Source organism: Equus asinus, chromosome 7, assembly GCF_041296235.1.
Source record: "Equus asinus isolate D_3611 breed Donkey chromosome 7, EquAss-T2T_v2, whole genome shotgun sequence".
In the NCBI taxonomy this organism is placed as follows: domain Eukaryota; kingdom Metazoa; phylum Chordata; class Mammalia; order Perissodactyla; family Equidae; genus Equus; species Equus asinus.
Genome location: NC_091796.1, coordinates 40,332,638 through 40,357,185, shown reverse-complemented (window position 1 = coordinate 40,357,185; position 24,548 = coordinate 40,332,638). Strand labels below are relative to the sequence as shown.

At 35.9% G+C, this 24,548-nt stretch overlaps 1 protein-coding gene across 1 annotated transcript in view; it reads right to left on the bottom strand.

Moving 5' to 3' along the window:
- The window catches only part of CCDC178 (coiled-coil domain containing 178), a 351,357-nt gene that overhangs the window by 105,098 nt on the left and 221,711 nt on the right, over positions 1 to 24,548 (bottom strand). Inside the window, exon 18 of the mRNA XM_070514525.1 lies at positions 18,018 to 18,167. Coding sequence (XP_070370626.1) covers positions 18,018 to 18,167 — 150 coding nt within the window. The remainder of the gene's footprint in view (positions 1 to 18,017; positions 18,168 to 24,548) is intronic.

Below are 24,548 nucleotides of genomic sequence, written 5' to 3'. Positions count from 1 at the left end.
GAAGTGGAACGTGCGAACTTATCTGCTGTGCCACTGGGCCGGGCCCTTCTTATAGTTTAATAATTTGGAAACTGACTTAAGTATACGTAAGTATAGATGTATAGAACTTAATGAAGAAAGTTAAAATCTCCTGAGATAACAAAATGCAGAATTCCTCACCTCTAATGGTGTTCAACTCACTGATTTTACAGTCAAAGATAGCATATGAAAATACAATTATTAAGAATATAACAGAGGACAACATAAAATAACTGTATCTAGTCACCTTTGCGTGCTGAAAATTTATTTCAATCAGGTACTTATGTTTTTGGAAGTAGTAGTCCTAGTTTGATATCTAGATACAAATATTTTAAAATTGTTGCAATGACAGAATCAGAAGACACAGGTAAAATGAGAAATTAAGAAATAATTTTCCCAAAAAACGTACAAAAGTATGACATCACTCTAAATGTAGTGATAATTTTTCCAGTGAGGAAGCATTGAGGAGTGGTTACATGAGCCGGGCTGCTCCGGTTTGGGTACGGCCCCTCACCTACTAGTGGCTCCAGGCAAAGTGCTTCACCTTCCTGCTCTTCCCTTTTCTCATTTGTGTAGTGGTTATAATAATAATTAGCATCGCACACAGTTTTGAAGATTAAATGTGATAACACATGTACAACACTTAGAAGAAGACCCGGGGAAATGTGTTAGAATTTTTGTCATAAATATATATGATATGTATAAATTCCAATAAAAATAATTCAAAAGCAAAATCAAATAAATGCAATTCAAAGACTCCAGATTTATAGCTCTACCTTCAACCTTTTACCTGTATTCCGACTTGGTGTTGATAACTGTTGACTACATCATCAATTTCTCAAAATCATCATAGGCAGATAGCAACACATTCTCTTCTATCTGAAACCTGCTCCTAAACTATATGAGCTGTCCAAGTAATTCGTTCTGCAATTTATAGAATCACCCATATATTGCATGCCTCTGGGGAGTGGAATAATGCCTCAAATGTAGAAAAAAGTCATACAAATTTGCTGAACAGGTATCAGACTCCTTACTTCTCACCTCCAAGTCACTAAGTCCTTTTGTAGTTACCTCCTAAATCTTTTCCCAGTTTGCACCCTTCACTTTCCTCACATTGTCATGGTGTTGGCATAGCCTGTCATGACCTTTAACCTGGAAAATTTCACTACTTTCTATGTAGACTTTCTGCCTTCAGCCCAAATCTTGCAGCGCCATCTACATATCACTTCAAGGGTGATTTTTCTAAAACATAAATTTAGTCATGCCGTAGTCAAGCTTAAAATGTTTCAAAGGCTTTCCATTGCCTGGGGTATAAGATCCAAGCTATTAGACCCAGCATATAAGATTCTTCCTGGTTTCCCTATTTAACCTTCTTTGATCTACCTTTTCCTAATGTCTGCCTCTCTACGAGGCCATCTGCACCTCCTTCTCCCTAATACTTATTTGTGGCCCCCTGTTGATTCAATATTCTCCCATATTTTGGTCTAAGCTTATGCATATCTTTCTCTGAAGTGTGTCCATCTCCTAGCATGTCCACCTTCAAGACCCAGTACGGGTATCTACTTCTCTGTGAAGTCTGGGAGGAGTTACAAGGAGTCTCAAGTTTCTTAAGTTTCTTAAACTAACTTCTTAAATTATTGTTTGTGGACATAAATCCTCAGAGCATCACTCATAAAAGGAGCCAACCAATGTCAGTTTCTGATTGATAAAGGCCATTTTATGGAAATTTAAGTTTACTGTCTCTAATAAATTTAGCCATTCTTGAATTGCCCTGTAATACTCTATTAACAATATTTGCCTTAGAGATTTTATAACATCTTTTGAGGAAAGGCCATTGCTAATGGTGCTAGGAAACCTCCTCCAAGATGCAGGCATTGTCTTGTCTTTGAATTTTCACTGCCTGGCAGAGTTCTAGTTTCCCCAAACATGATTTTTGAATAAGTGAATAAATGATTTTATGCCCTCTACTCACCACCAAAGGTTTGCAATTTCTTTCTCTTTTCATTTTTTTTTTAGTTTTCTGACATAGTCCATTCTTGCTGAGCTTTGAAATCTAGACCCAGCTCTAACTTTCTCACCATTGGTGAATACAGTGAATCCAATACTTAAAGAAAACATTGTTATACTGAGCTGGACTTCAAACTTTCTCATATTATAAAGTTTGCTAATTTGAAGTCTCTTTGAGAAAATGTGTGATGAATGTGTACAGGAATTTTATAAAAATAGAATATTTCTCTCAATAAGAGTTTGCTTTTTACATGAACTGAAAAAGATGCAGAAAATTTAATGGCACTGCCACCAAAAACAAAGCAAAAACCAACAAAAAGCAACAACAAAAACTTTCCTTTAAATCCATAATCAAGTGATATAAAGATGACCTATTCTATTACATATCTGCATTTCTGCATACTCCTGATACTTATGCTAAAGAAAAATCTTACACATTGCTACCATCTAGAAAATTATATGTCCTAAAATCTAGAAAAATTACACATTTATTTAACGTGTTTTCCAGTCCACTAAAATATGGAAATATTTTAGGTATGTTATCAGGCTTACTTCAATGTGAATAACATGGTTACCTTTTTAACCTACACTTTTATAATCCAGTTTTATGACATTATTTTAATATGTCTTACTCCTTTCCTTTTTAACCCCAAACTAGACAGATTCTGGAATTGTCATTTTTTTATTTACACAAAGTGAACATTTAGTATATACATAAAAGAATCAATTTAATGATTGTATATTTAACTCATCTTAAAATATTATGATCTCCTCTTACTGAAATACAAATATAACACTAAATGAAAGTAAATACATTGCCAAGTTTTGATTATCTGAATAATGAGTGATCTATAAATTTTACTTTAAATTCACTAATAAGCCTAAATACTGTGCTTGATCCCTTATTTGATGTTGGATGAAAGAAAGGGAATCTGAAAGTCTATTTCTGGCATTTTATTAAATGATTTCAAAGGGCTTTATGATAGCATATGCTTTCTATTTAATCATTTATTCTACTTCTGCAGAGAAACTCTTTAAACGGAAAATTTTGAATACCAAATCTTAGCACGAATTACACTGGAGACGAGGAAAATGAGGCTTAGAACGAGGAAACAGCTTAGCCAGGTCTTCACAAAGTAATTTTATTTTGTTGAAATTGTAGGTCATCAGTACTGCTGATGTGTTTCTTTATAGATATTCAAGATTTGCCATGGTGGACATTTATAGACGATTTTTTCTTTTTTGAGGAAGATTAGCCCTGAGCTAACATCTGCCTCCAATCCTCCTCCCTTTTTTTCTGAGGAAGGTTGGCCCTGAGCTAACATCTGTGCCCGTCTTCCTCTACTTTATATGTGGGACGCCTGCCACAGCATGGCTTGCCAAGCGATGCATAGGTCTGGACTGGGGATTCAAACTGGCGAATGCTGGGCTGGAAGTGGAACATGTGAACTTAACCACTGTGCCATGGGGCCGGCCCCTTATAGAGGATTATACCAGAATATTATGCCTCAGTTTTGTGGAAATCTCTGATTCAAATTAGATATCAGTGGAGGATTTTACCCAGATCTCTTCTGGAAAAGTAATTCAGAGACATTATAACTTTGGAAACATATTTTTAGTGAAAAGACCACGGATTTATCTTGTTTTGATTTTTGTTGCTATGAAACAGTTGAGGAAATGATGATAGATATAAATCTTGAAGCATGTGGTAATGTGGTAATGAAATAAATTCAAAGGTAAAGGAAGATTTTTTTTTAAAAAAAGTCTACCACCCAGTGCCTTATGTGTGGATAACATCTTTATCTCTTCATCTGTCTTATCTCTCCACCTAGCACAGCAGATACTCTAAAATGAAGTAATGAAGATTAGGACAAAGGTCTTCAGGAATATTTGTATTAGTTAGGTTAGGGTACGGCAAGAAACCATATAAGAAACATAATCTGGCTATGAATTGAAAGGGTGATGAAAACAGCAAGAGACAAAATTGGTTAAACTCAGACATTAATATGGCATTAAAGACAAAGGGAAAGAACTTCAAATTTAAATTAATGCTGATTAATAAAGACAAATGCAAGAGAAAATATGGCACAAATGCATAGAGACGCATTACAAAGATAGAACAGGAGTTATCAACAGAGAACCATAAATATGGGAATAAATCTTCAAATCAATTAGGGAAGAGAATTAGAAAATAAATAGCTATACTGAAAGAAGGAAAAATGGTATGTGCTCCACCAATATTTGTTTAATTATAGTGAATTATTGAACAAAGAGGTTTATACAGTGAGCAGCAAACAGGCTGGAGTTAAATGACTTCTTCACCACTGCCTTTTAGGAGAAAGTGGTTGTACACTGTTGATCTGGGTGAAATAGCCATGGTGGAAGGATGGGCACCTGAGGAGAATCAGTTAGCCATGTAGACATGTAATAGAAAAGCAAAAAGAGCTGTCTTTATATAAAATTTACAAGATTTTGAAAAGCAGCTGTCTGCATGAAAATCCAGAAGAAGAAGTCTTTGTAATATTTTAAGGGCTTTTTAAATTTAAAATGAAAATAATTTGGAAAAGCAAAATATTTTTGCATCTTTAAAGAGGTAAAAGAATAAGACTTGGTTACTTGGCTACCTGGGAAGATAGCAGAAGAAGTAATCAATCAAATTTTAATCACCTGGAAAGGTACGGGTTCTATGAAACACCAACATGGTTTTTTGAATAGCAAATCATGCCATGTTCTGTGATAGCATTACAGGCCGCAGAGACAAGGAAAAATGATAGTGACAATCCATCTTATTTTCAGGAGGTCTAGGAGTCTGTTCTTTGTAACATTTTAATTGAAAATCTTGGGAAAATATGAACTTAACCACATTATTTTTAGGTTTGTGGATGCACAACATGCTTGAATGTTCAATTAAAGGATAATTGAAGTTTCAACATCAAGATGCACTAATATTTTGATGTAGCTCCCATGAACTGGTCCTGGGGACCATTTAGTCAACTGCTATTAGATGACCTGCATTACGTAATTAATCAACTCTCTGGGTAATTATACATTTACTTAGTCAGTAAAAGCAGGAGATAAAAATTGAAAAGAATAGAATAATATAAACACACAAAACAGACATTTGGAAAAAAATGGACTCATTAGAATATTAATCAACAATGTGAATACTGTGAAAATGGCTAACGCTCCATAGAAAGTTGTAAAAGGAGTACGACAAGCAAAGACTTAAGAAAATCCTTTTGCCTTTTCTTTGTTCTATTTAATCACCATCAAGATACTTGTTTCCTGTTTTAGTCACTAATACCATACTTTTTAATGAATTCAAAGATAAAGTTTGGTTATTTTTGTGTTTTCCAAATGTTCTGCCTTCTATATGTATTGCTTTTGTAATTAAAGGATGCAAGCCACATTTAAAAAATATGATTAAAAAGCAAGAAAACAAATAATTTAGAGAAAATATGAAGATATTCCCCTCAAAAGTGTCTCAGGCAATAAAAGAAATTGAAGCTGGTGCTCATAAGGAAATCACAAAATAGGGAGAGTTATTTAGCCCATGGTCAACAAATATTTAGGAGGATTTGCTATGTGAAACCCGTATCACATAATTTGGGAGGAGATTTACATTTGGAAGGATCTGAAATGTCAAGGACCTTACACTGAGAATGAGCCTAGTGGTCAAGGATCAAAAAATAGCCTGTGGATAGAACAGAGTGGGGTGAGCAAGAGAATAAATATGAGGGGGAAAGAGAGTGGATTACGCAGTCAGGGAGTCAGGGCAAGAAGTGTGTATTTTATTCTGAATACTGTGGTAAGTCACTGGATGATTTTGTTTTAATTTAATTATGATATACATATATTGAAGTATGCACATCATAAGTATATAGCTCAATGAATTATTCACAAACTGAACATATTCCCCAGATCAGGAAAGAAAACATTACCAGCATTCTCCCAAATACCCTTTATGTTCTCTTCCAGTCACTACTTCCTGCTGAGGATAACTACTCTCCCGCCTTCTAACCACATAGATTAATTCATCCTGTTTATATAGACAAAAATCATACAGGTTGTGCTCTGTCTGACTTCATTTGCTCAAAATTAGGCTTGTGTAATTCATTCATCTTTAGGCATCCGCCTAAAGAGAAGATGTGGGTAAAAATCCCACCACTGAGCACTGGAGTATCCCAACATTTGGAAGATGAGTAGAATAAGAATTGCTAATACAAGAGGTAGAGTCTCCGGCGAGGTGGGAGAAAAAATAGGAGACCATGGATCATGGCCAAGGCAAAAGATGCTTCAAGAAGGCGAATAGTTAGTAGTGATAAAATATTGTTGAGCAATTGAGCAAGATGGAGTCTGATATATACTACTGGATTTGACATCATGGAAGTCGTTGACAAGTGGTACTTCAAACAAGAGAATGGGAAGTGACGAGGTAAAGCCTGCAAATGCTAACTCATTCCAAAATTTTTAACAAAAAACGAAGGGTTCTAGGGAACATGGAATCAACAGAGGTTTTTGAGATGGTAAATAGTACAGAATGTTTGTAGGATGATGGAAATAATCCAGTGTAAAGGGAAAAATCTGAGGATTCAGAAGGATGAGAAAATTGTATGAATGATGGCTATGAGAAGGTGAAGGGGGATGGAATTCAGAGCACAGGTGAAGAGGCTTATCTGTATTAGGAGCTGAAGTACTTCCATTTTAACAGGAAGAAAGACAGGACTATGGAGTATGCAGGTACCACGCTGAATTCGGTTATGGACAAATGAGAGTTCTCATCTTTTATGAAGATATTTCTTGTCCCACACACTCTTCTCCCATCACTGTGTGTAATCAATCTTATTGATCTTTCAAAACCAGAGTCGAAAACTCGTACCTCATTTTAATTTGTATGTACACAATTTTCAGAGGTAGAAACATTTTTCCTATGTTTATTGGCCATCTGGATTTTTAAAACTTGCTGTGTTTGTTGTTTGTTTGCTCATTTGAACATATCTTTCTGTTTCCATCACATAAACAATAATTTGCCTGGATTCAGCATTCTTGGGTGTCTTAAACTTTAAATTTATGTAGATATTTTTCTAATTGTCTTCTGTCATAAAACATTGAGGATGTTAAGTCTGAAGTTAGTGCAATGTTCTCCCTCTGTAGGCACTATGTTTCTTCTTCTCCTTTTTTTTTTTGAGAAAGATTAGCCCTGAGCTAACATCTGCCACCAATCCTTCTCTTTTTTGCTGAGGAAGACTGGCCTTGAGCTAACATCCATGCCTATCTTCCTCTATTTTACATGTGGGACGCCTACCACAGCATGGCTTGACAAGTGGTGCATAGGTCCTGACCCGGGATCCAAACCGGCGAACCCCAGGCCACCAAAGCAGAACGTGCGAATTAACTGCTGTTCCCCTGGGCCTGCCCCCTATGTTTCTTATAAATGGATCTTTTCAGAATTATTTCTTTATCCCTGAAGTTTAAAACTTGGTGAGACATCGCTAGAGATAAGCCCCGAGACCAGCTGGCTCTTTATTTGTGGCAGCTCCAATGTGTGCCTTTCTCTCTCACAGGCAGGCTGTGGTGCTCTTGGTGCATGGTTGCAACAGTGACTTCAGAGGGACTGTTCACAGATACCCATGAGGGATACCTCCAGTCCTCGCATCTCCAGGTTGGAAAGGCCCCATCCACCTTAGTGGATATTGCTCTTCAGAAGCTGAGTCTTCAAGCCTGAAAGGGGATTCGCTATGGTAGTCCTCACCTCAGTGCGCAAGCTTCCAATACAGGAGGATATTTGGGGAGGTGAGGTTACCATATTTCCATCCTCCACTCACTGGCACATTTCAGCATTCTTTTAGGAATGGGAGTTTCTACTTATCAGCACTCAGTATCTTTATTTTTTTTCTCCAAATCTCTGCTGATTTGGGAGAAATTCTATTTATACAACATATTTGTCAGCAGCCTATCTTACTAGCATTGATTATTATAATATTCTTTATAATATTATTTCCTGGCACCTTGGAGTGTGTATGTGTGTGTGTCAAACTCTAGTCATGCCATCATATTTCCCAGAATCTCTAGCTCTATCATCATATTTTCACAGAAAGCTTTGCTTCCCTCTGTATTCTTTGCTAAATCCTGGCTCCTTCTTGGAGCTGCTGCTCTCTCTTTCTTCCTCTTTTTTAACAATATATGCCCTGTGTCTTCCTCCTAATTTCTGTTGCAATCTCAATGGAATTAGGGTCAGCTGCTTTGGCAAATATGTGTTCGGCAGTCTGAGGCAAGAGGAGGGGAAATTTAAAGTTTCTTTAGTGGAGAAAGTACTTTTTTGCTTGGATCTCTGACTATTGATCAGAAACATAAATGATCTGCCACTTCCTGCGTAAAACCATAAAATCTCTCCATCGAAAAGTATTTCATTACTAGGCACTGCTTAATCATACTCATGCCCGGTATCATAGGTCTAACAAAGTATTTATAATTGAAATACTTTTGCAAGTAAAGAGAGACAATGATTTATAGTAAATGGATAATGGGCTCTTCAGGGTAGAGAAAAAGAATGTAAGAGAAGCTGTGGAATAGCAGAAAGTCCATGGGCTTGAGTCCAAGGGGCCTGGCTTCGAATCTCAGCACCGGTTCCCACTTAGAAGTATTGTGGCCTTAAGTTTACAACAAAGCACCTAACGTGGGTTTTATTGTGTCCCTCTCCCCAAATTCATATATTGAAGTCCTAACCCCCAGGACCTCAGAAGGTGGCTGTAATTGGAGATAGGCTCTTTACAGAGATAATTAAGATAAAACGAGGTCATTAGGGTGGGCCCTAATCCAATGTTACTGGTGTCATTATCAGAAGAGGAAATTTGGACAGACACATACAGAGGGAAGATGATGTAAAGACAGAGGGAGGAGACGCTCATCTACAAGCCAAGGAGAGAGGCCTGGAACAGATGCTTCCTTCAGAAGCCTCAGGGAACCAACCCTGGTGACACTTTCATCTTGGATTTCTAGCCTCTAAAACTGGGAGACAATACATTTCTATTGTTTAAGCCACACAGTCTGTGGTCCTTTGTTATAGCAGCCCTTAGTTTCCCAAGGAAAAATGGGGATATTCCCAGTTGTCACAGAGTTTTTATAAGTTAAACAATGAGAATAGAATAAAAATGAAAATGTTATCTGTAACTGAGTATTTATGACATGATAGGCGTAGTGTTTAATGCTTTACACATGTTGTAAATGCATATAGCGTGGTGACCGTCACACAGGAGATGTGAAATAGAAACTATTTTGATTTTCTCTTGTTTACCGCAGTGAAGAGATGCTGAAGTGAAAATATGCTGCAATGAAGGGGAGATGCAAAGATATAGGAAGAAATAAATAAAGGGATATCTCATATAAGGGAGAAGAAACTAACACACTGTAGGGGGAAGAAAGGAAACATATCAAAGGCTGCTGACAGCAGGGAGTAACAGTCAGAAGGACTAAGGGACTGACCAATAACTAGTTCTCAGGGTGAACAGAGAACATGTTTTCTTGTACAGAGCTTTTTAGGCATCTTTCACCAGAACTGTCACAATGCGTCTAAGCTTTTACTTCCATGTGATCCTATAGTTTGCATACCATTTGTGTTATAATTGTTTTAACAATATTAATAAGAAGAATGGAGAAAGGTTATCATGAAGTCATACATAGTATCATATTGACTGTTTCTTATTTCCTTTTTAGCTTTTTGAGTTACTGACACATTATTGCAGCAAAACATATGTAGGGTCAATTCATGCTGAATAGTTATTAGAAACCATGATAACAAAAGTCATTACACTGCAGTTCAGTTTTGACAGTAAAATTTCTGCAACATTATCACAAATCCTCATGCATTAGTGCAATGATCCTTACTATAGTTTCATATTAGAATCAAAAGATTGCTGTAGCATGCTTGATACAAAAAGTCAAGCAAGCCAAATTCTTTTCTGCTTTTACAGATAACATTTTTGCTCTTTTTCTATGTATGTCATGCAGATAGTAGCTTTGTTTTACATCCTTCTCTCAATAACATATGAGTACGTTGCATATATCTTTCTTTAAAATAAAGACGTTTCCTTGAAAGACCACACTATTCTGATTACCAGCCCCAAAGGAAATAATTTGAAAATGATTTTATATCTAACACAATGTCACAAAATTCTAAAACCATATTATTCACTGTGTTATTATCTTCCTTTTCTCAGATAATGTGTTGGCTGTGTGTACATTTTTTTGGGCAGAGATTTACTATGACGGAATAGTATAAGATTTTAAAAAGGACATCTGTCAGATTCAGGATTACTTTGATGGGAAAGCTGCGAGAGATACCCTTCAGCTGAAAAAAGGGAAAATATTTTTAATGCCTATCTGTCCACAATATTTTTCTATAGTCACTTATTAACAAACACTTAAAGGGCATGATTGTACAAGTAAATTGCTATATTTTTGAGGTAATGTTAATTCACTCAGGCCCATTTCAAGAAAACAGAAGAAATATGACTCACAACCTAGTGCCTAGTGAATTAAAGAACCTCAAAAAATTGAGTAACTTCTTCCTTAGTAGGAAAACTAGGTTTATATGGGTATACACGGAATGTGTATAATAGAACACATTTCACTTTATACGAAACATGTTCTCCGGAAATATGGATATAAATAAAACCTGTTTAGTTGTGTCATAATTGAAGTGATTGTGGATTGTTTGAAATTGCTTTAAAATTGCAATGTGAAGATGCCAGATCCCAGCAAATTAAAATGTTGAGTATTGTCATGGCATGTGTTGTCTTTATTGTCATCTTCTCCATCTGTGAAATTTTACAGATCTCTTTATGAAGGTTCTAGTAACATATTATGTTAGGTTATTTCTAGGAAATTTTTGCTTGTTCTAGCTATTGTGAATGGAATATTTTTATAAATGTATATTTTGCAATTGGTGTTTTTTGAATAAGATTTGTGCACAAATGCAACTAACCCATGTGCCATTGCTAAGTCTGTCTCTGATGCCTTCCCACATATATATGGTTTTCTATCCTGTAACCCTCTCTCAGCTTCACCCAGCCAATCAGATGTCTGTCCATTGCTCTATTCCTTACAGCACCTGCATGCTTTTCCAATAGATTATCATAATGTCGCTATTACTTTACACGTCTATCCTCTCTCCCATAATTTATCCCATATTCTCAAGTTGCATCAACTATTTAATACCTATTATAAATTAGAAGGACTTTTACAATAGTATAGCCACACCAAGATTTGGTCCAAGAAGTAAGGGACATATATTTATCTAAAGAATAATAGCTATAAGTAGTAATATCTTCTATATGCAAAATAAGCAGTTTGTGAAAAGTTATTCTAAGCGTTTTAACTTAAAATATCTATTTATTTTCCAGAGGCTTGTTGAGGAAACTAAATAAGATTACTTATAAAAGCTTGCAGAGTGCCTAGCACACAGTAAGAACTTCATAAATGTTAATTATTACTATATATGTTTTACAACAATCCTGCTAGGGAAATGTTAATATTCCCATTGTTCAGAGGCTCCGAGGAATTAAATAAGCTGCCCATAGATATTCCTCCCCACCTTCAGTACAACTCTGAAGAAAGAATAAATGACCTAAAGAAAACTTTACTATATGAATATGCATTTCCCACATTAATATTTATATTAATCAATGATTATTACATACAGTTCTGTAGATTAGGGGAAAGATGATTACAAGAGCAGTTTTGTCAAATGTTTAGGTCATTGTGATGCGTATGTGTAGTTTGAAACTAAAAAAATCACTACACTGGTACTCCCACAGCATTGCAAATCAACTGTGGTCGTAAACCACACCTTAGACAAGCCTAAGTAGAAATCCACCTATCACAGGAGGCGCATGCAATGAACATTTGACTTGTTTTATTGTAATTTTTAAAAAGTGGCTTTTGAGTGATAAAAGCTATTGTTTCATTTTATAGCTGCACTACAGCGTTAAAAAAAGTCAGGGTTCTGAATCTATATGGATTCCAAAAACATAACCTATTTATTTTGAAAATATTCCAAGTTTTTCCAGGTAATATAAAGAACATGTTGTTTATTTCTTCTTTATTAACGTTATGCGTAAGCAAAAGTTCTCGAATGTATGATTTATGACATGAAATTTTCTCCTATTCTATATAAAATGACATTTTTCAAGGTTTAATCCACTAGATGCTAAGTTTGCTTATTGTAAATAGGTTTCCTAAGAAAGGCTTCCAAGGACAATAGGAAATTCAGGGTTAACAGAGTTAACAGTTTTCTTAAAATGGGATTTCTCAGAATCCTTAGTGTGCAAATGCAGTTTAAGTCTTTAAAAAGGGGATATAGTATGCAGTGTGCCACATGTATATGTATATATATATACGATATAGAGTATATATATATATATGTCACATATATCACATAGCTATATCTCTAAATCTTTTTCTCTCTCTGCATTAGGATTTCTTAACCTTAGCTCTATTGACATTTCGGGCTGCAAAATGTTTTGGGGCGTGTGCGTGTGCGTGAAGATGCTGTCCTTTGCATTGTAGGATTTTTCGCAGCATCCCTGGCCTCTACCCATTAGCTGCCAGGAGCACCCCTTCCACTCCCATCCCCAAAACATCTCCAGGCATTGCCAGATAGCCACATATCCTCTGGGGGACAAAACAGCCCTCAGTGGAGAATGACTGAATATACATATACGATGATTTCACCTTGAGTGTCTTTGATATATCAGGGTCCCGTCATACTCTAGAAATAACTTTTAAGATGTTGCTAACATTAAAAAGATGCTTATTGCTATGCAACTCCACCAGATGATCTTCTCAAAATTGCATAAGATACGTAAGTCTACAATTCACTCAAAACTGGTACTAGACTGAAGAACTGGTTTGATTTAAGCCAAGTTGATCTTTCTTAAGTATTAGCCAGAAGTAAACATTTAGTTTTTGGTGTTTCTCTTGTGGAGTTTAGACAACAGAAGGGAAATTCACTGGGATAAAACAATAGATGACCAGCTGTCTACTCCTGTCTCAGAGATCACAAAAGCTCTTCAGAGAGTGCTTGAGAGTTCTTAGAGAAAGGGGGCAGTAGGAATTTACTGCAAGCTCATCAGTCTATGAAGTGTGGTAACGCCTTTAGAACAAATGTGTGTGTGCACGCTGATAGGTATGTCCTAAGAAAGAGAGGCAGAGATATTGACAGAGCTTTTAAGTAGGGGTTGTAGGCAAAAATTATTTTAAAAATTATGATTTTCCTAGCGAAGAAATGAATTTCTATCTACGCTGAAACAAGCACACAAAAGGCACCACTCAAAGTCTAATTCTAATATATGCAAGATAACAAACAATACAAAATATTTATAAAAATGAGAATAAAACAGCTTTCACATCTCTTTAGGTAAAGAATTTTGTTTATGCTAGAAATGACTTTGACTCCTCATCAAATCAATGTAAAGTGAGTATTAGAGGAAACTCATGTTTGAAAACTGAAAGAGGGAAGAGAAAACATGCTAATGAAATCCATGGATGATAGAATATTTCTGAGCCCTTAAGATGGAAACTTTGGAGGCCACCCTGTGGCCGAGTGGTTAAGTTTGCATGCTCTGCTTTGGCCGCCCAGGGTTTTGTCAGTTTGGATCCAGAGCATGGACCCAGCACGCTGATCAAGCCACGCTGAGGCAGCGTCTCATGTGGCACAGGCAGAAGGACCTACAACTGGAATATACAACTATGTACTGGGGGAGGTTTGGAGAGAAGAAGAAGAAGAAGAAGAAGAAAAGATTGGCAACAGATGTCAGCTCAGGGCCAATGTTTAAAAAAAAAAAAAGGAAAAAAAAGATGGAAACTTTGTCCATTGAGACCTAGGCAATGCAGATTAAATAGCAAAAATCCATGATTCTTCCCTTGGTGGGGCAAAGAGAGGATGTTGTTGGGCTCTGATTCTATGCTCTGTTCTAGGGAACACCCCCTTGGACTCTGGGGAGCACAGCCTTCAGCATGGAAGCTGAGATGAGGTGCATATTCCTGGGCCCTGTATTATAGCTTGGTCAGTACAATGATGATTAATTCTTTATTTTGAATAATTGAGTGAATGAATGATATCTGATTCTGTAAGGCCCAGAAGTGTCCCTTAGATCTCCAGAGTAGTCTTCTGATTCATGTCCCTACACGATTCCTTCACAAGCCCAGGTCACTTAAAGATGATGCTCCAATCTAAGCATCTCCTTGGCAGTTACTTTTACTACTTCTCAGCTATTGGTGCACTCAAACTCTTGAAAAACATCGCAGCACATGATTATCTACAGTCTGTTGGAGAGAATATTTGAACATAAGTTAAGACAACTGTGTCCTAGGCCAACCTTTCTTCTAATAACTGTATATGTATTATTTCACTGAGCTATTCTGGCCCTCAGTTTCCTTATCTATAAAATAATCTTTTAAAGAGATAGGTAAAATTTCTAAAGCTCTTCTTAGTTGAAAAGTTTTATAATTTGAGTTGCAAAACCTATCTATAATCCCTATGGAAATTAAATAGGTTCTGATTAAATAGATAGTCCTTTCCTCACCAGAAGATCGTCATTGAAAAGTGGCTTCAATGAGATAAAATTACAAAAACAATTAGTGAATCAAAGAATCTCTTTTCGTTGGACACTAGAGACAATGCATAATTTCTGTGATTTTACGAGCTTTATAAAACTTGATAAGACACGTATAGGATTGTTCAATGATGTTAGAGTAGAAAGGGCGTGTCATGATTATGAAATGGGTTGGACGTAAGAAAATCCTGCGTTTGATTCTCATCTCAGTCAATCTCCCTCTACTTGAGTGACTTTGTGACACACGCAATCTCAGTTTCATATCTTACATTGGAAACGATGATAATAATAGAAAATTTTCCAGGATTACTGAGGAACATTACAAAGACAACATTTGCAAATTGCATGGCACAGATCCCTGGTCCACATTAGTGCTTGTTAAGCACTGACTGATACTGTAATCATTTGTATTCCCTTAGTTTGAAAGCACTAAGAATTGAGGTAGGTAAAGGTTAAGTTTTACCAGTGGTTTACAAAAGAGTTAAAAATATTTTTTAAGCAGTTTTGGAAGAAGCCTTGTTTTAGCCAACACAATACATCAACGTTTGCATACTCACTTAGCTCACCTTTCTCTGCAGGCCTGAAGAACTTGAGATAGCAATTAAAACAAACATATGATGGTTTTATCAACATATTCATGGATTTTTTTAAAAAGACAACATGAAAAATATATTTGAAAGCTTTTAACAAAAATGTCTATTTTCAATTGGAAGTACAACCTGTTTTTCAGATATTTTTCCTTCATTCCTCTTTAGCGTTGTTTTAAATTTTGAAATCTGGGAAATTTTAGACTGGATTCTACTCTATCATTACCCAAGAACAAGGCAAATAAGAATTTTGCATGACTATTTTTGTTTGTTTCTGATTTTTAAAGTGAGAAATATCCATCACTGCAAATTTTAAAAGTATAGGACAATAGCAAGAAACACATGCAAAGGAAGCAGACAATTTTATCATCAAAAGTAATACTATAACGTGCTAACATTTGAGCCATCTGTATATAAAATTGTGTTAAGGAGGGGGACATTATTTTTCACATTTAATTTGTTTTACTCTTCCATTAAGTTTTCTTTGCTACCCTTGGCCTAAAATACAGAGAGATATGAAAATATATAATTTGTGTACAGAGAATAATACTCCCTAAGAAGCACAATAATTAAAATATAATTATTTACCACACCAAAAGGAATGTATGTTCAGAAGCAATGAAATTAATCTAAAACAGGGAAAAGACACAAAAAATTCCTAATAGTGAGATCTATTTTATCCGACAAGGGAATTCAACAAGGGGACCAGAGGTTGAATGGTGCTTTTGTGTACCAAACACTAAACAGGCCAAAGGACTAAAACCTATAAATACAGGAAATGCTGCAATATCAAGGAAATGGACTAAAATATTAAAGGGTTTTCTCAGTTTTGATGGCCAAATTCCATCCTGTAAGCAGTGCATTAGACGCTAATGACATACGATTTCTCACTGACAGATTTAACAGCATCAATAAGGCCTCTCTGTCCATTGCAGCAAATTGATCCTACATGACACTGACAAGGGCAGCCTGCACTTAATGACCTCCACCGCTGAAGGATGGAAATGAAAAATGATTGGAAGTACAAATAAATCTTTGAAAGTTTCCCTGAAACAGGTGTGCTAAAAGTGATTCGTTTGAAGGATCATCGCAAACATAAACCCAATCTCCTAGCATGCTCCACTGTCTGTTCATACCAGGGCCTCACTCCTTGGGTCTTGATCAGAATTTGCTTTAATTCCAAAAATTACATCAAGACAAGACAGTAAGACATTTTGTTCTTGCTATGGATTACTATGTTAGAGATCTCTCTTAAAGGCATACGTTTTTCACTATTTATGCAGATATCTAATATAGTTGTCATTTGCCACCAAAGGATTCTATACAAACTGATAAAGAGTAGACATACAATTTGTCTTTGTTTCCCTCCTGGTTGGAAAAGGAAATACAATACCCCCATTGGTTATTTTCTCCTCCTCAACTGTAAGCAACAAATAGAACATGTTTAACCTCTATAACAACGTCAAATGCATGAAGCGATTGGACAAATGCATCCTGGAGACATTGATGACCTTTCTTTGAATCCTGCACAAGGGTTTGAGGACACTAAGATTTGGCATTTAGTTGTATTCTCAATAGTTTCCAAAACAAGTTTATTGCTTCATATGCTTTCATCTTGCTACTACTTCATACAAATTTTAAGAAAAAATACACTCTCTCTTCCAATATATTTGAGAGCTTTAACTCTCATGAGAGTAGATGGATGGGAAACAGAGGGGAGTTTATAAGCAGCATACCAGATAAATGTAATAGTTACTGACAATTGCATACTATGCCTTTATTTTCAAAGTAACTATGGATTTTCCTTTTTTATTACTTATCAATTTTCCTCTGAGGTAAATCTTATTTTACAAATGAGAAAACTCAGGTGGGAAAGGTAAATAACTTGCCAAGATCACTAAACTAGTAGTTGGTAGAGCTTACACTCAAATCCTGGCCTTCTGTCTTCCCCATATTCCATAATAATGAGGAATAAATATAGTACTGGAATTCTAAACTACTAATTTCTAGTGCAGTAGTATGGGTGACAACAATAGGAGAAAGGATCCATTAGCAGCCCACTGGTTCTTATGGATAGGTGAATTATTAAAAAGTGATCATGCCTCTATTTTCTGAAATTTATATTCTGGGAAGAAAAAAAGATTAAAAGGAAAATGATTTTTCTTGTCAATGAGTATCTGGAGAATAATATAGAGGAAGAGGCTATATCTTAACCATCTAGCAATGGAGCTTTCTCTTTCCTTTTTGATTTGTGGCATATTGTGTGTTTTATTTTTTCACTGATTATTAGAGAAGACATTACAGAATATATTAGAATTCTTGGTGATTTCCAGTAACCAGAGAGGGTCAACTATTTTTCCAACTTTCTAAGCCTCCTATCTAATAAGAAAATAAAACCCCAAAATTTGGAGCCCATATATCATGACAAAGAATTAGAAGTGTATCGTGGGAAGTTACTATAGACAGAATTAAAATTTGAAGCCCATGATAATATATTTAAACCTATGAACTACAAACATTTGGTATCCCAGATTATAATAATTAAAATAAAATTAGTAGAAAATAGTGGATTAGAAGCTGAGTTTTTCCATTTCTCAAATATTCTTTCAAAATTCTATTTCAAAACGTTGATAAAAATATACAACAAAACATTACCAAAAAAACCCACATGCCATTTGGTAGCATATAAAAGTCCACCACCAGATTGGAGACTCCATGACTGACCACTTGTTACTTTTTGTAGGACATATGTCAAGTAAATCACTATTTTTTAGAAATAAGAAAAACCTACCTGATTCTGATCTCTAATTGGAGCATCAAGTGATAACTGTCTATCATATAGATTGAAATAATTGTCCTTTTCCGTTAAGAAAGTAGTCTGTAATTTCTGATACTCTTGAGCTAAACGTAGGTTTTCTTCTAGTGAATCAGCTTGCATTCTCTAGAAGATAAATATAGTAATATATTTAATTAAAATCATTTTAATTTGTTTGATTTTTTACATTGCTTAAATTATGTAAAACTATTATATATTGTAAAAAACAATAAGCCCAAAAAGATGTTTCCCCTGACACCAATATTCTCCTTGGATTTAATAATTTTCTTTCTTGATGCAGGTATTTTTTGAACATTGCATCAGGAGCGTCTGTCTGGCTTTTGTTCCTCTTTCCCGGAGTTCCCTCTGTAATGCTTTGGGAAGTACACAGTCCTAGGAGGTTCCCCTCAGCATCCCAGGTGGCTTCTTCCAGTTTTCCACCCCCTTTTCCTTTCCTCAAGCCCCAGTGCTCAAATAGGTGGAAGACACTTGGGAGTTTACAATCCTATTTCCAAGAGGTTCAGAGTAGTAGCACTCACAGAAAACACTCAAAACATAGAGAAGAGTAAAAGATAAGGAGCAAGAGGGCTGGCCCTGCAATGTAGTGGTTAAGTTCACAGCACTGCGCTTTGGTGGCCCTGGTTCAAGGGTTCGGATCCCAGGTGTGGACCAACAGCTATGGTGTGGTGGTGACTCACATACAAAAAAATGGAGGAAGACTGGCACAGATGTTAGCTCAGGGCAAATCTTCCTCACCAAAAAAAAAAAAAAAAAAAAAGACATGGAGCAAGGAACTCAACAGAAGCACCCAGAGAGAACCATTATTTGTTGCTAGTATACTTTAGATATATGAAAGTTAAATCTGTTTGTGTGAGCAGTTGAGAACTTTATGACACCCCCCCATGGCTAAGTAAATATGTGTCAAATCTAGTGTAAATCTCTTAGAATATAACTTTTGCAACAATACCCATTTGAAAATTAGAGGCTACCTATCATTTTAAATCAGATGTGTGAATTTGGTTTAGTTGCTGATTCTTTTACCCTTTCTAGGACAGAAAATTTTCCCTAGCTGCTTAGTAAAATATGGAATTTATCAACAGCCTTAAGTATTTTCAAACCTGCTAATCTAGTAATTCATCTTATGGGAGTTTATTATAAGCAAAAAGCTTTATTCATTACAACGTCATTTATAGTAGCAAAAAGTTTCCAAAACACATAAATGCAGATTAATCATGATGATGATAATGATGATTAAATAACTTGATATAAAAATAACCATTGTGATGCAATTAAAAATGTCTCTTTGGGAAAATGGCCATCACATCAAACCTTTAGTATAAGTTGTTAAAAAATATATTGTGGGATGAGTGTGCATAGAGGAAATGTAAATTCAGCAGAAAATTGCCTGTACAAATATTTCTGTATTTACACACGAAGATTTATGAAGGTCAACAAACATATTTCTCATGAAAGCTTAGTATCCATATTGATCCCTAATGATTAATACTATGTCATAGCTGTTCTTCAAAAAGCCAAAATGATGAACTGAGGAACCATTTTAAATGTCCTTGTCCTAATTCTGGCACAATAACTCAAAATTTTAGAAGCTTCATATAGTAAATTTGCTGAAAATCGTATAGAATTATCTTTTGGTAGCATAACAAAGTCTCTATAAATATTTTTTCTTGGTGGAGATACTTTTGAAAACATGGTTACAATTCTTTTTGATGTCTTAACACTAATATTAAAATCAAGTCTTCAAGTGATTAGCTTGAAACTTTGATAAATGTTCTACTGGAGGCAGGAGGAAGAATCATTTTGAGGTTCTCTGTTTGTTTGATTTAACAAAAGCTCAACTCTGATGCCTGAGAGATTCAATTTCTCAATTACAGTTCTTTCAAACCCTAGATGGCTACTGTAGACATTAAATTTGAGAGGAGTGCTACAAATGTGGGATTTGTATTAAATTTATTTAATGAAACTTAATTGGGGATATATTTGGTACTTTATGCTTTGCTCACCATGTAATACGCAGTTTTATTTCCAAATACAAATACTATCAATTTCTGTATGACACCAGTTCTCACCGTTTTATATACCATAATTAGTGTAGATACTAAGAAATTGAATTGTGTAGTTATGGCAATGAATCTTCAAAACATTGTGACATCAGTAATGATATTTTACATTATCATGTCTCAGTAATGAATGTATAGAAGGATTTGTCAATTTACTACCTATTCCTGAAAGTCAATGACCTTCAGACGTGCAGTGAAGTTTAAGTTTTAAAAATTTTAAATAATGGTATTCTCCTGACACTGAAAATGTTTTTTATGTTTAACTGTGGTTCCACCTCACAACTCTGGCTGCTTTACCTTGAACCAACAGGATTATACCATGCAGATGAAACAAAGAGGGAATGATGATTATTGGTGGAAATATGTCCAGGGGAAATAATGCTACCACTGCTGGAACTGAACAGCTTATAAAAGGATAGCAGCAGAAGATATTTAATAAAGGGCACAAAAGTTGGGGTTGGTAATACAATAAAAGGGTGAGAAGAAAGAAGAAACTAATAAGAGAGCTAAGATGACTTTCACATGCTTTTAAATTCAAATCCAGCTGATCTTATCAGTAGAATCTTTCCACTCAAGCTCTTGGCTAAATATGAACTTGAAAAAAATATTTTTCTAAAACCATTAAAGAGAAGTTTGATTGCAATCTCTGTAGGTTATAATAACTGCATTCTGAGTTGTTTACAATATTATTTCATTCACCCATTCATTTGTTCATTTTCATTCAGTTACTTAGTCAAATCTTTTATTTAGTAACTACTATATGCCAAGCTCTGATACATAATGGTGAAGCTCAAGAATTTGTCATCTTGTGGGAAAGATTTATATTAAAAATCACAGAAATATATGATTAGAGTGTAGAATTCTGAGCTTTTGGGTTTTTTTCCCATATGTATTAAATTCACCCCAAAGCTCCAAGTAAATATAACACTCTCTTAAAGCCAGATTTCCTGGTATTTATTCAATTCCTATTATTAATGATTATTAAGATAATGAAACTTTGGGAATAAGGCCTGATAAAGAGAATATGCTGTGAATATGAATGCCTGTTAATAGTGTCCATGTTGTCTAGAATTTAGTAAGGAAAATACTTAGCTTGATGACGTTTTTTTCTCTATTATCTCAAATTATTTGTTAACCTTTGATGTTTGGGGGATATTACAGCTTCTTATCCCAATATTTTATTAGAAAATGAAAATCACATTTATAAAGGGCTGAACAAAAGTTAGATTATACGTTCCATGAGGGCCGAGGCCATTGTTTTGTTCACCCCTAAGAGCTGACATAAGTGGGTGCACAGGTTTTTAGTAAATGAATGACTGATTACACAGACTATCGGTTAGGAAATGCATATACCTAGCACTTTAGAGCCACACATTTTATTTGTCCACTTCTACGAAACCGTCTATTGATAATCTAAGCACTTGTTATAAAGCACATTCAGTTGATGTTATTTGATACTACACTACCTGAGAGGTGACGATTTTAAGGAAGTATGTAAAGACAATTCACACAATATGTTTTTGCACTGAACATTAGTCCAAGGACATACCATGTTGTCCAGACTTAGCAAGAGTTCTTTCTCTGGGTACATTACTGACTTTCACAAGGTATGTGAACTCCTTGAAACTGTACACAGCATTTGTCTTGGGTTATGTAATTAGCCCATGATCCCGAAAGTATTGAGAAACAGTTGCTAAAGAAAGACCTGGCTTCCTCCTCTGTCACCAAAAATGCTGAAAAATAAAGGCAGGTTTTACCTCATGAGATCCAATTATTTTTCCACTTGACCTTTCTTATTCTTTAAGCCATGGATTTCATCTTGGACTTTTTCTACATTTTCTCCTTTTTCAGTTTATTTTTCTCACTCTTCCCTTTCTCTTTTACCTCTCCCACTGGGGAAGTGGAGAATAGGGAATTATAAAAAGAGAAGTGGGTTCTTTTTGGACAAACCTATAGAGCATATATCAACAATTTATGTTTCACCTTGTGATATGTAGACAAGAACTTAGAAATAAGGCTGAACTTGAACGTTAAATTATGAATTCCACATATAATGAAAAGAACTGAGACAGCACAAGTGTCTCAGTTGCTATATTATTATCCTCAGTTTACAGATAGAGAAGATAAGGTAAAGAAAAGTCAGGTGAGGCAAATTGTATTTTCTAAAAATAGCCACAGAAATATTTTCATTCCCACATGTTCTTCCAGAACCCCGTCACTCCTTACCAAAAGCACAGTCTATCTCTCCTTCCCTCGAACCTGGGTAGATTTGCGGCTTCTCCAGCTCAAGTATGGTGGAAATGACACTACGTGACTTCCCAGGCCAGATTTTTATTTAAAAAAAGCTAGTTTAAAAAAAACTAGTTCATTAAAAAAGTTTATTTAAAAAGCATATAACTCCTGCCTGGCCCTCTGTTTGGAGACATTCACCCTGGGAACCAGGGTGTGAGGAATCCAGGCACATGGAGAGATTATGCGTAGGTGCTCTGGCAAACAACACCAGCTCTGCTCTCAGACAGCAGTCAGCATCAGCTGTGAGTGAATGAGTCATCTGAAGACGATTCCAGTCCCCAGTCTCCAAGTCATCCAGCTGACGGACAGTCCAGAAGGTGTGAAACAAGAGACAAGCTGGCTCTGCTGTGTCTTGTCCAAATTTCTGACACACAGACTCATGAGTCATGAAGTTTTAGGGTATTTGTTAAGTGATCATAGTAACTGAAACACGAGGTATCTTGTGCAAGGTATACCAAGTGGAGGACACACCCACATATGACATATCCTCCAGTATTAAGTGAAGGACCTGGGCTTTGCTCCTAGGCAGACTGGCTCCAGATCCCATTCTCTTCACAGTCCAATATACTTCCTTCATTAACGTGAGCCAGCACTCTTTAACACTATGCAATGCTGTCTTTATAAAACCTATTGACATTAAACAATCAAATCAAATAACAGAATTACCTTGGTCTGAGCCTATTTCCATCACGCAACTGTCTTTTTATAATCTGGCTAAGACAGCTAGCTTGTTGACATCAAGAAAATGGGCAGCTGAAGGGAGTTAGAACCTGGTCCCCTTGGAAGCTGCTTTTCATTGTAAGTCAATATGGGCATGCTGTTTACATATAACCAGTCTCGTGTTTTTTGGTCTATGTGATTCCAAATTCCAGGATTTGATTAGGCCTGATGCATTCACTGGCAAGAACAAGTGCCCAAGTGCATAGACCTTTACAGCTGAGGCCTGCACAACTCGGCTGTGGTAGAATGCAGCGGAATAATGCCACCCATTGAGATCCGTGGAGGCCTAGTGAGACGCACTTACCCTGGTGAAAGTCTAAATTCATTTGAACTGTTGGTTTTTTTAAAAAATTTAAGATGGACTAATAGCAAAGGAGAATACAAAAAAAAAAAAAAAAACCTGATCCAAGCATTCTAGAGAGATGGTTACAATGAAAATATTTGCACTGTACATGTCTGTGTAGAAACCTGCATAGCTGTTTACAAATAGTTTAATCTTATTAAAATAGTCCTAGTGTCTCTGACTGTATTTACAGAAATGTTTCATTTATACCCTAAGTTACTCTTAACACAGGCGTTTGGATCAAATTCACCAGGCAGAGGGCTAGGTCTTTCTTTCAATTATGTATTGTAAGAGAGTTGTCATTTTTCGACCCAGTTTTAATTCCAAGTGTCCTATCCTGATGTGATTATGTGTGACTGTCTCAGATGATATTTTCTGATGATCTGTTTGTCATCTGACTCCTGGTTATTAATAGTTTACTGCAGACAGCGCCTTGCTTTCTTGCATCCCGCCAGGGCTCTGCTGGCTGTTACTGCCATGTCTGTGTTCTTACACACACTGCGCCACGCTCACTTGAGTCCCCTGGTTGCAAAGAATTGACTTCCTGCCAGAACTACCAGAAAACAAAAGTTGTCTTACTAGTATTTATTGATCAATTTTACTCCAGAGCCTCCTCATGTCTAGTTTTTCGTTCCTTTATTTATTTGTTCATTCAGTCATTTGTTTAGCAAACCCTTAGTAAGCTTACTCTAGGAGTCCAGCTCTCTGGCTGTCCCAAGGATTAAAAAGGAGGATAAGATGTGACTCTTTTTCTCCAGGGATTACAGGCTAGATGCGAGGAGGCAGAAGTGTAAACAATTCCATTCGAGGTATTTCTTAAAGTACCTGAATCAATTCTACCAGGTGGAATTGATTCTACTAGGTGGGGCAAGCAAGGTCAGAAAAGGCTTCACAGAAGAAATAATCAGGGACCTGAATCTTAGAACAGCCTGTTTATTTGGCAGGGATCAAGGCTGTATATATTTGAGCAAAGCCCAGTGAGTCAGTCAAGAGGAATGTTTTCTTGGCCCCTTTAGGACTATTAGATTATTGTTACTTATGACTTGTGAATTAGACTTTCATAGATCATGTTAA